Source organism: Lepidochelys kempii, chromosome 3, assembly GCF_965140265.1.
Source record: "Lepidochelys kempii isolate rLepKem1 chromosome 3, rLepKem1.hap2, whole genome shotgun sequence".
NCBI classification, from domain to species: Eukaryota; Metazoa; Chordata; order Testudines; family Cheloniidae; genus Lepidochelys; species Lepidochelys kempii.
In genome coordinates this window covers 144,859,172-144,872,471 of record NC_133258.1, presented here as the reverse complement: position 1 = coordinate 144,872,471, position 13,300 = coordinate 144,859,172, and the positions used below count along the sequence as shown (strand labels likewise).

The window sequence follows — 13,300 nt, the reverse complement described above, 5'->3', positions numbered from 1 at the left end:
TTTAATTTATTAATTTTTTTAATAAGGTACTTAAATATATTGGAGTTCAAATGCCGTCTTTGTGGTTTCCAGTTACTCAAAATATTCAGTGAAAAGTTAAATAGTCTGACAGATTAATTTCAACAGTTTTAGCTAATCCCTTAACAATATTAGAAAGCAAAACACTACTGTGAAGATCCCACGTTTAGTTTAGTAATACTGAAAGTCAACTCATATATAAGAACTATTTCAGCAATCAGGATTTCACTTAGTGTTTTACAGCCGGTGGCGGTTATTACAAGAAGGAACTCTTGGAATGTGAAAGAAATTCATACCTACAGGGATTTAATTTATGCAGACTGAATAAGCATCGTACTACTTAAGTACTAAAAACGTTAGAAAAACTTTTGCAGCTCCTACCATCCAAGAGGATGCTACATTTATTTCTGAAAATGTTTCAGATCTCTTGGGAACATTCACATGGTTTGACGAATGCAAAGTGCTTTCTCACTCAGGTTGTGCAAAAATTTCATTCTATATAAGCTGGCTCACAGTGTTAGCTGTCGATTATGATAACCAATAATTATTGAGAAATGAATTCTAAAAAAAATAGTATTTGAAAAGAAAATAACACTGAGAAGCCGGACAACTACCATCAACCACAGTAGACTAAACAATCCACTGGCAAAAGGCACCAACTTAGTTAACTTGCCAACTGTAGAACTTTTTTGCAAGCATTTAGAGTTGGATCCGAAAGAGATCAAACCATTAATGAGAAGATTCTACTTGTACATTCAATGCTTGTTTTATGTTTTGAAATAGGCAGCTGTGAGGCTTATAACACAGAATAGATATTTCCATTGCTGGTCCCTGGAGCAGTGGACTGTAGGAAAAACCTCTGTTAACTGCCCTGGATTACTTATGCTTATCTGTTGTTCCATATTCAACTAAAGAATGTTGAGATGTATATCCCTCTAAGTGTTCGCAACACGAGAGGAATGAAAGAATCAGAAGCACAGCATTTAGCGACAAGCAGCATTTGATAAACTCCAGAATGCTCATGTAAGAATCTGAATACCATATGACTATTCCAAAATACTATATTTATCTTTATGTTGAAATAAAATATTCAGTGTTCGTAGCTTTAAATAATCTGTTCAATATTTGCCTCACAACTGCACAAGCCAGGAGAAGTAAGCCAAGAAATCTGCTACTGAGGGCATGTCTACACTAGAAACGTACATCAACCTATGTTAGGTCGACTTACAACCATCACAGTAATTACTGCGGTGGTTAATGCCCACACTATCCTCCTTTTGTTGGTGGTGTGTCCCCTCATCAGGAGCGCTTTCACCGATTTAAGAGGGGCAGTGTGGGAGGCTAAGAATCTGGGCTCTCAGCTCCACATGTAGCTCCCCACCATCAGGAGCCCGGCCACTCTCCCGCTCTCCCCACACTGGGCACATGGCTCCCTGGCACCTGGAGCCTGGCTGCCCTGGGAGGCTCGAGGACTTCAGGCACGGAGCTCCCTGCTGGGACCCTGGCTGCGGCAAGGAGCAGGGAGCCAAGAGCCTGGGAATGCAGCCAGGCTCCGGGCAGCGGGGAGCCTCCGTGCAGTACCAGGGCTCCCTGCAGGGAGCCGGGCAGGCACAGCCCAACTCTGAGTGAGGAGCCTGGGCAGCAGCTGGGCTGGGAGTGGGGAGCCATGGGGGAGCTGAACTCCGAGCAGGGCAGGCACAGCACAACTGGGAAGGGGGAGCCCAGGAGGCAGCCGTCTCAAGCTGGAGTCCCACCACCCACCCTGTGTCAGCCTGGCTTTCTTGTCAATTTCACGGCTCCAGCAAGGAGCCATGAAATTGACAAGAATGACAGCCAACAGCAGATATAAGTAACACTGTCTATATGCAAAAAGAAAAGGACTACTTCTTTTCTTTTTGCGAATACAGACTAACACGGCTGCTACTCTGAAAACTGTCTGTATGGACACTGCATTACCTTAGTTACACCAAAATAAGTCCTATTCCTTTCTCAGAAATGGAGTTATGCTGGTGTAGTAGGGCACTTACATCAGCGGGAGCAAGGCTGTAGTGCTTACACTGACATACCTGTAATTAGATATAAGCTGCCTTACCTCAACCTAACTCTGTAGTGTAGACCAAGCCTGAGTAACACAATCAGGTTTCAACCAGTCCGCAGAAAACACTTAACTCTTTACAATACACATTTGTATAAATGTTTTTGTTGTTAACCAAAAAAAAAAAAAAAAGTTATTTTGCTGAGACTTTTGGCTTTTCCCCCCTTGACTAATACTGGAATATTGACATTTTGAACTATGCTTTAGTCATTAGTAAAGGATTATGATCTCATTACAGGGTTAAACAGAAAATGAAGTTTACTGTGAGAAAGCGCTAGTTGAAACACAAAACTTAAGTACTAGCCAAGGGAGCATACTGCAGGAAAAGAATGTGTATCTAAGTTCCTTTTGTTTAAATGTTCTATTACTTAAAAATTTTATAAGTATCCTGTCAGCAGAAATGCACATAAGATCTTACATTTTCAGAAGTGTTTAGTAATTCTGGGTACTCAAATTCAGACACCCTAAAAGGACCTGCTTTTAAGAGGGTGGGCACTTTAGACATTGTGAAAATCAGATCCCTTTAGGGTGTCCTAATTTGGACACACCAAAGTAACTCTCACATGAAAAATTAGGCCAAGAAAAGTAGATTTGAAACTCTCTGAACAGCAGTTGTTTGACAACTATAATTAAATAGCTCCCCCATGTACTCTCATTCTCAAAAGTTCTAACGTCACTATATAAATGGTTGTCTCAACTCAACATGAATTTGCTGATAAACCCATTAGTACACATAGCATATTTTGAGGGAGCGGGGAAGCAGTGTTGCCAACATTCATGATATTTGGTATTTTTCTTACAGCTCCTGCTCCTGAAGTCCAGTCATTACATGCGAATATCAGCTTTTAGTTAAAATAAAAAGTTTCTAGCCCTCAGAGTTTCAGAGACCAGCCTGAAAACATGATCTGAGTGCATTCTAGAGGCTCAAAAACCAGAAGACAAACAAGAACCACCCAAAATTTATTATGGCTTAAAAATAGTAATATGATTTTGGAGGGTCTGACTCATGATTTTTGAACACTTGTTTTTGGCAATACTAGGTATGGGACATGAGATCAGCAGGAGAGTTTTAAATATTTACTCACTTTTGGTTAATGTTTGTAGATCTTCAACACCGGGTGGTCCACTTTTCTTCTCATAAGGAATGACTGTTGTTAAGTACTGTCGAGTGAAAAACATGATTATTCAGCAATTACTTTGCTTATAATTTACCCTGCTTGAACTAAAAAAATCTTATTTATTTTGTAGAATTACAAGATGTTATTTAATAAGATCAGATATTTTGCAAGAAACAAGTTTCTATTTCAATTGTCCTAAATCTACCTCTGTCACAAATGTCAGTTTTGAATTTTGCCATAAATTGCATAAAAAAACACACACATGAAGGTGTATTAAACATTTAAGAAAATAACTGTGTATCATTTAAAGTTCCTTACTCTAACAAGTTCCTTGTATCCCATGCCATGGATCCTACTGAGAGTCCCTTCCTGGCCACCCACTAACACTACGGTGAGGGGAATTCAGGCCTCAGTGCCCCAGATCCCAAGGGTGCTTTAAGTTCCTGTAGTCTGAACTAAGTCTAGCCACTGTCCCAATCTCAGGGTTCCTATGCACATGCTCAGGGTGCAGACCTTCTATCTGTCACTGCCCTCCGAGTGTCAGAACCCACTGTCCAGCTACCTAGCCCCTCTGGACACTTCAGACTGCCCAGTATTTAAACATACCCCCTCAGCCAGAACTCAACTCCAAAGGTGTGAAACTTCTGGTTTACAGTTTAAGACCCTCAGGGGCACACAATAGTTTGAAGCAGTCAACACAAACACTTTGTTCAATCTACTGACTTTATGCTCTTTATGTTTAATCAAGTAAAGCACAAGGCAGTACAGATAACACAAAACAATACTTCCTTGTGAAAACCAGGGTCCAGACACCCCAAGGGGAGAACAGAAGGTTTAAATTAGGGCTGTCGATTAATCACAGTTAACTCACGGGATTAAATCAAAAAAATTAATTGCAATTAATTGCATGGTTAAACAATAATTAAATTAAACAAGAATTGAAATTTATTAAATATTTTTGGATGTTTTTCTACTTTTTCAAATATATTGATTTCAATTACAACACAGAATACAAAAAGTGTACATTGATTCCTTTGTATATTTTTTATTACAAATATTTGCTCTGTAAAAATGATAAAAGAAATCGTATTTTTCAATTCTACTCATACAAGTCTTGTAGTGCAATCTCTTTATTATGAAAGAGCAACTTACAAACAGAGATTTCTTTTTTGTTACATAGCTGCACTCAGAAACAAAACAATGCAAAAAACTTTAGAGCCTACTAGTCCACTCAGTCCTACTTCTCGTTCAGCCAATCGCTAAGACAAACAACTTTGTTTTCATTTACGGGAGATAATGCTGCCCACTTCTTGTTTACAATGTCACCAAAAAGTGAGGCATTCACATGGGACTTTTGTAGCCAGCACTGCAAGGAATTTACATGCCAGATACGCGAACATTTGTATGCCCCTTCATGCTTTGGCCACCATTCCAGAGGACTTGCTTCCATGCTGATGATGCTTCTTAAAAAAATGTGTTAATTAAATGTGTGACTGAACTCCTTGAGGGAGAACTGTATGTCTCCAGCTCTTTTTTACTCACATTCTATCATATGTTTCATGTTCTAGTAGTCCCGGATGACGACTCAGCACATGCTGTTCATTTTAAGAATACTTTCACTGCAGATGTCACAAAACACAAAGAAGGTACCAATGTGAGATTTCTAAAGATAGCTACAGCTCTCGAACAAAGGTTTAAGAATCTGAAGTGCCTTCCAAATCTGAGAGGAATGAGGTGTGGAGAATGCTTTCAGAAGTCTTAAAAGATCAACATTCCGATGCCGAAACTACAGAATCCGAACCACCAAAAATGAAAATCAACCTTCTGCTGGTGGCACCTGACTCAGATGATGAAAATGAACATTGTCAGTCCGCACTGCTTTGGATTGTTATCGAGCAGAACCCATCATCAGCACGGACACACATCCTCTGGAACGGTGTTCTCACTTTCAGGTGACATTGTGAAGAAGAAGTGGGCAGCATTATTTCCTGCAAATTTAAACAAACTTGTTTGTCTGAGCGTTTGGCTGAACAAGAAATAGGACTGAGTGGACTTGTAGACTCTAAAGTTTTACATTGTTTTATTTTTGAATGCAGCTAGTTTTGTACATCATTCTACATTTGTAAGTTCAACTTTCATGATAAAGAGATTGCACAACAGTACTTGTATTAGGTGAATTGAAAAATACTATTTCTTTTGTTTTTCACAGTACAAATATTTGTAATCAAAAATAAATATAAAGTGAGCACTGTACACTTTGTATTCTGTGTTAAAATTGAAATCAATATATTTGAAAATGTAGAAAACATCCACAAATATTTAAATAAATGGTATTCTATTATTGTTTAACAGTGTGATTAATCAAGTGATTAAAAGAATATCCTTTCTTCTTGGGACTGCAAGGGAGGGTTTGGACTGGTAGCATTGGTCCAGGACAGTAAGTCACAGATACTTCTTTATAGACTGCAGGATAGGCACATGTAGGTAGGTATACAACCTTGAGATCCAGGGAGCATAAGAATTTGCTTGTCTTCACATCTTGAATAAAATATTTTAGAGACTCTCATCCTACAAACATGAGATACCGAGGAAGGATAGACACATTTCAAGTCAAGAACTGGACACAGTCTCCTTGTTTTTTGGACAGTGAAATAGATCCCAATGTCCTTCTGATCTTTCAGGACCAGGGGAATGGGCTGTATTTTTAGGAAATTGTTTAGGATACCTCAGTTGCCTTTTTGCTGGGCCAATGTGGCACTGTGTAGTAGAACGGAGTTGTGGTAGTAGAATAGATCTCATACTGAATTGACTGCATATCCATATAGTATTGTCCAGGACCCCTTTGATGTTATTTAGGCCCAGATATGGAAACAGTTCCTCAACTTTCCCCCAATGTTGGGACTTTATGTCCAGACTCTAGAAACTTCAGGCTGACTGGTTAAAATTTGAAGGAACTCCTCTGATAATTGTTACTTCCTCCTTTGTCAATGAAAGGCTGTACATTGTTAAGGCCAACTGTTTCTCTAAATGGTTATGCCTCCTTTTTACTGGATTATAGTTTCTAGTCTCCCAGCATCCACTCCTGTTTGAACATGAATTCAAGGTTCAGCTTGGCATCTCCTGGGATAGGACTTTGCTCTTTGAAGCAGCCAAGGACTGTTGACTTTCTCCAAGTCTTACTGAAAGGAAACTGGCCTTTAAAAGGCATGTCTGTTAGCCTGTCTCTGGAAGAAAGAAAACAAACACTAGCCACTGTTTTAGCTACAGGGCCTCTCTCCTGGAGCCATGGCAGTCTCAATGAAGTAGCAGACTCATGTCACATGTGAACTCACATTGAAAACAGTGGTGACCAGAAATGGGAGAGTCTTGGTCACTTCACAGTTTTTATCTTTGGCCTTTGGAGATCTGCTAAGCTTCTGTAACCAGTTCACTGTCCCTGGGAAACATATGCTGCATAAATTGAAGATTGTAGGGACAGGCTTAAGGTCACAAAGATTCTATTCAAAGAGGTACCTCATTTTTTCTGTCAAGGAAATCCTTGAGAGCCGCGCCTCATTCCACAGTCTATGCTGCCCTTTTCACTAACCCCGACAAGGCAGCATCCATTCTTGGGTTCTCAGAAATTACTTGTTTCAATCATTGAACGATCAAAAGGAGAAGCCATATCCAAATGGATTTCATCAAGCTGTGTTATCACCAACATAACCTGCAACCCCCTACGGGGATTTGCACACATTCCACCAGAGCAATATCGACTCGAACAGCATTTTTGAACAAAGTTCCCATTACAGACATCTGAAGAGCAGCAACCTGGGCTTCTGCCCATACATTTACACATTATGCAGTAGAACAGTATGCAACTTCGGATGCACTACTTGGGACTCATTGTATTGTCATCTGCCATGACTTCAACTCTGAAGCCCCTTCCTTCCATAGGAGGGCACTGCTCTGAAGTCATCTAAAGTGGAGCACACATATGGACATCACTCGAAGAAGAGGAGAGGATTACTCACCGTGTGTAGTAATTGTGGTTCATAGAGACGTGCCCTCTATGGGTGCTCCACTACCCTCCCTTCTCCCCTCTACTTCGGAGTTTCACAAACTAAATGTTCTGCAGTACAAAAGGAACGGGGAAGGGGAGTCGGAAGAGGTGGGTGTTGGTCGGGACTATGTTCTCTATCTGCTGGAGACAGAAACAACTGAAGGCTGAAAGGTGGCCTACCCCTTATATAGGAGGGTATGACAATCAAAAGTCTTATGGTATGTTTACACTGCAATCACGGGTTGTGATTGTAGCTCACATAAACATACCTGAGCTAGCTAGATCAAAGCTAGCTCAGGACCTGGAGCAATGAAGCCACAGGTTGGGAAGAACTACAGTCCACGTGCCTGGACAGATGCAGATGATCAAAGAGAGAATAGGAGTTTACACATTTAATTCCATCTCCTGCATGTAATTTTATACAGTCTAACTGGTCTTTTCCATCTCTATTTTCTATGATTCAACTATTAACTCCAAAACAGATCTACAGGCTTTTGTCAGCTCAAGTTTGAAGAGGTATCTACTTAAGCCTTAACTAATTTGTGAAGAAGAGTCTGTGCTATGAGAATAAAAGTTCTGGAACAATAAAAGTAATACTGATGGATTAATGTGCTATCAAGAATAAAATTTTCCATATTAGAAACCTAAGCTTAGAGACATCTAGTGGTTCAATAAAAGGACTCATCAGCTCAGTAAAAATCACAGTTGTTCCAAAGACCGTAGATTTTCATATATAAGATCCTCATAAATCAGGTAACCAGGAGTGAAGAAGAAATTGGTCTAACTCCATGAGGATAAAAATTTATGATTTTAAAAAATGGATTTTAAATTTAAATAAATTTTTATGTTTAAAAATAAACATTTAAAATTAATTTTGAAATTATGACAACTGATATTCTGACCTACACTTTATTATTATTCTTTTAATGTGTGTTCATTCCAAAGTTTTAAAGAAAGTCAAACCACTTAATTGAAGGAAGTCAACGGCAAAGCACCTGGAACCAGAGTTTTGACAGCGGTAACCTCTTCTGTAGGGGCAGAGAGAACATTTCCTTAATTTCAGTTTTTTCAAGAAGGGCAGTTCATTAATTTATTCAAAGCTGAGAAACTGAACGAGAGTGGAAAAAAGCAGGAAAACGTGTTTTTCTCTTCCATTCTATGAATAAGAATGAGGTGAGAGAGGTAGATATCTACTAGTTCTAAAATCACGGTGACCAGAAACAATCAGTTCAATTAACTAATCAAAGATAATACTTACTTTGTTTAATAAGTCAGTCAGTTTCAAATGCAAAACATGTTTTAATAAAACTTTTTTCTTCAGTATCGACCTTATTTAAAGTAATTCTAACAGTTTTAAAATCCTGTTTTTGTGCATTTTTTAATGAATTCCAATTTCCATTCAAATGCAGATCAACACAAATCACGAGTTCAAAAAAACCAAAAAACCAACCAACTTGTAAATAGTAAATGCATCACTACATTGTCTAACATAAAAATACGAAATTAAGAATTTAAATAAATGTATGTTAAGCTATATAACTGCTTCAGTGTATAGATAAAGTGAATCCACCTGGTTTGCAAAAAGTACCAAATTTAGTGTAAAGGCTATATTTAGTTGCAAATCAACATGTTTTAATGGTTACCAACCAATGAAAATGTATCTTTGAGGAAAATAACTAAAAAGTACTAATGCAGCACAAGATTAGATTATTTAAATCAAGGTTTCCTGTAAATCAAGATTAAAATCACTGATTTAAATCAATCCACCCTGACCTAAATTCTATTAACAAAAAACAAACAGTATCCACAAAAACTAAGCAAATATGTCTGTAAACCAGATCCAGAAGTGTGGAAATTGATCAGTTAAGTGCATGCAGACAAGAGAAGGAAGGATCAACATGTGCCTTGTGCATATTAATCAAGAAGCATTTTCCTAAATTCCTTCAGAGTGACAAGGAGAAAGTGAGACATCAAAACATTCTCCATCATCAAAAGCCAACCTGTTGGGGACAAAGATTCCAGATTGAGAAAGATGCTCTAGTTCCAGGTAATCAAAGGAGGCAAGAACCTCAGTCTAATAGGACTGGCTACTGCCACCCCCAGCTTGGAGCATGCTGTCTCACCCAAAAAGGAAGCTCTGAAAAATATCCTTGAAACTTTGGTGACCCCTGTACTTGGTTAGAACCATTACTACTTTACAAAGTGGAATAAAAGGACCATGCGAGTTCTTCATCAAAGGAGAGAGAATTTGTGCATTGCTTCTGTGATCTGCACACTACCATTTTGCAAAAAAACTGGCAATTGTGTGTGGCAAACAGACTTCTCTTAGATTTACTTTGTAAGTCCAGACCTAAGAATCACTTGTGAGGGACTATTTTCAGTTTGCTGAACTTGTGCCATTTTCATCTCCTTTTCTCCCAGGAAAAGGCAGCTAAGCATATCTTATGGGGCATTGCCCAGGTCCTCATCATTTAGACCCTGACAGAGATAACCTGACCCACTCCTCCTACATAAATGATCACAGACTGATTTCTGATGTATTTTGGGACATTTAGTCAACAATGCTTCAGACACAAACAGGGTTACCCTCGTCTTCAGGACACTAATATAGTTTAGATTTCTAGGGAGGCAATGACCTGAGTGTTGAACCTTCTTCTTTACACTCTACCCTTCACACAGTGGATTCGTATACAGCTAATACAATATGCATTGAAGAAATATGGACGTCTCTTTTAATTATAAATTGTTCTTGCAATGCCACTATGTCAGAGTATCTCAGGGTGTTTATTACTCAGATGTGGCGAGAGACTGAGATTTATCAACTGGATATCAGGCTGAACCCAGGTTGCCTCGCTTGGTGGTATCTCACAAATACCACACCACAGTCCAATGGCCATCTTCTGGCTCTACCTGCAGTACAGTGAGGCTTTGGTAAATGATCCTGTCAAGTCCTTGCAAAGAGAATGAAGGCTTTCATGTCTTACAGGGCTCCTAATCTCTTTTGAAGACAAGCAATGATATATAGTTTTAGCAATTTACTTTAAGCTTTTGAGACTTAAGCACCCTATTTGTGGCATGGATCAATACTTTGCTCTTTCAAGATGTTGCTCTTGACTAAGTTGCCAATACAAAGAAATACATGCACTCACATTCTGTATGGATATGCTGCTATAGCCACTAGGGATCTTAGGTTGTGTGGGGGTTGATTCCAAACTCTTTTTCTGCTGCTGTTTTTTAAGTAAACTACAGGAAGCACCAAGGAACAGCTTGCTGTCTCTATGCCAAGTTCTATGGGACTGAAGCCTGGTTTCTCCAAAGTCCAGGATTCCATGACATCACAGCTTAGTTAGGTATCCCTCCCCTTTGAATGGAGAATGGGAAGGAAATTCCATAAAAATCAACCTTCTACATAGCCATTGGACTTTTCCCCTTCACACAGGAGGATAGAATGGGCCCTAAATTAGTTGATCTTGAGAAATAATCTAGAGAAGTAAACCCTCTGTGATGCTGTATGGAATCTGGGGGACACTTAGAATCATAGAATATCAGGGTTGGAAGGGACCTCAGGAGATCATCTAGTCCAATCCCCTGCTCAAAGCAGGACCAATCCCCAACTAAATCATCCCAGCCAGGGCTTGAGGATATTATGAATATCAATATTGTAAAACTGTAATGAGTTATGCCAGATAGGCCATGTAAGGTATCTGCAAAAATGTTATAATTTGCCAGATATGATAATCTCATTTATGTGTTTGTATCATCTTTGTATTATCAGTTATAGATATGTATGACTATCTGTATTTCAAACTTGGGCTATGCTTCTGGGGGACACTCCCAGATAGTTTGGGTATCAGCTCTGCCTAGTCTGCTTGATGGCCCATTAAGACCATCAGCTATACAATGGACCCACTGAGAGAAGGCAAATACACCTTATGACTCAGCAAGGCATGCAGGGGCATGCCTATGGACAGAACTCTAAAGGCTTTCAGGACGTGTGCTGGGCAGCTTGTGTTTGAAACAAAGGAAGCACAGGCCTCATGGCAAAAAGACTATAAAAGGCAGCTGCATCTTCTCCATTTTGTCTTCAATCCTCCTTCTTACCTCTGGAGGAACTTTGTTACAAACTGAAGCTCTGAATAAAGGACTGAATGACCCATCCAAGCTGTGGATGTATTCCAGAGGCACTTTCAAGGCAGCAAACTCACTAATACTGCAAGGATCCTGATATATGGACTTTGAAGTCCTTGTATGTATGTGACTATTTTACCACTTAACATCTCTCTTCTTGTTCTCTCTTTTTTCTTTATAATAAACCTTTAGTTTTAGATACTAAAGGATTGGCTGGCAGTGTAGTATTTTGGGTAAGATATAAACCTATACTGACCTGGTAACATGGCTGACCCTTTGGGGTCAGAAGAACATTTTGTATATGTGAGTGGAGTTTTAAAATAACTTCTGTAATAACTCACTGTACTGGACCTAGGTGCTGATTGGGAGCCAGAGACTGGAATGAAATAAAGGGAGCTGAGGGATATTTTTTTTTTGCTTCTTGATAACCAGTGTGGGGGATCAGAAACAGAGTTTGTGACTGGTTGGTGAGTTTAACTTCAGTGTTACCCACCAGTCTTGGGAGGATTTGCTCTCCCTTTTGCAGCCTGCCCAGAACTTGGCATTTCCAGTGAGGGCTGCCCCAAGTACCACCGGGGTCACACCCTCAACTTGACTACATTTTAAGAATCTTGCTGTTTATCAATATCATAAGTACTATACGAAAGATATATTACACAAACAATTTTTGTACCATTACAGTTCAGAATCTAAATTAAAATATGGTAATTAAATACTACTTTGAAATAAAGGATAAAAGTTCTATATTTAACAATGACATGAAATATTAACCATTATCCTAAATAGTGGTATTCTATGCCATGTATTTTCTTTATTAATATTTAAATCAATAAAAACAAAAACTTACCTTTGGATATATTATTATATCCAGAATATTTGTATTCCATACAACTGGCTGCTTTTAACATAATGCAACTGTCAAAGGTGTAAAGATATAAATGCAATTTTGTAGAGGCAATTCTGTTATTCAGAAGAATGAGCTCTGAACACTGGGGTTTGCTTCTTCTTTATTCTCCTTACTATCTATTACCTACCTCCTTAAGGCTTAAGACTGGAGTGAAGTTTCTAATTTAATGCATCTTTCTAAAGTGGGTTTTATAGACATGCAAAACATTTCAAGCATGCATTATGCTAATATTTATTTTTATTTTCAGATGTGACATAAAGCCTTGGAGGAGGCTGTAATTTCAGTGCATTATTTCATACACATCAAGACTTGAGTGGTCTTTAACTATTGAGGAGAGAAAAAGACACTATAGGCCTACTGCCACCCTGAAAGCAGGAGAGGATGTGGTGAGCATACAGCAGTTATTTTTTCAATCTGAGCACTAAATATGCTTTAGTTGCCATCTTTCAAGACCTCGACTTCTACAGTAGCACCAAGCAAAGAATGAGGAAAAGTGAGAGGATAACCCAGCACCTGTTTCTCTCCACCCGAGTTTCCAAACGTGTGGCGGAAGCCATTCTGAATGACATTTGAGATCCCTTCCATGCTGAAGCGCTAAAGATAGCAAAAACATGGCAGAAAAAGAAGGGGACAGAGAAAGAAGTTCAAAGACTATTAGTGAGCATTTACCCAGACAATAAGTAAGATGAATGCCAGAGACAAGCTGTTAGAATGTGTTACAATATATTTTAACATCTTTGTTTGCTGTTCATATGCAGAAGAAAGCTTTGACAGAGGGGTTTATGATTAATAAATATGAACCACCATAAACATTTTAAAAATAACCTGATTGTGCAGAAAATTTTCTGCACAGAGTCGGAGGCAAAAATCTTTATATGGCAGACCACTTGTTTATACGTAAGTACACCTTACCACTTTGTTCTTTATTTAAAAAATGTTTAAATCTAGACTAAGATTTTAAAATATATTAAGAGTATCTGAAATATTGTAAA

The 13,300-nt window shown here is 38.7% G+C and overlaps 1 protein-coding gene across 5 annotated transcripts in view; it reads right to left on the bottom strand.

Annotated features, from left to right (window-relative positions):
* FEZ2 (fasciculation and elongation protein zeta 2) overlaps positions 1-13,300 on the bottom strand; it is a 74,905-nt gene that overhangs the window by 34,859 nt on the left and 26,746 nt on the right. For 4 of the 5 annotated variants that reach the window (XM_073338366.1, XM_073338365.1, XM_073338368.1 and 1 more), the window contains exons 6-7: positions 12,822-12,902; positions 3,199-3,274 (exon numbers count right to left, since the gene is read on the bottom strand). In XM_073338366.1, the coding sequence (XP_073194467.1) occupies positions 3,199-3,274; positions 12,822-12,902 (157 nt within the window). The remainder of the gene's footprint in view (positions 1-3,198; positions 3,275-12,821; positions 12,903-13,300) is intronic. The other variant, XM_073338370.1, reaches the window with a different exon arrangement.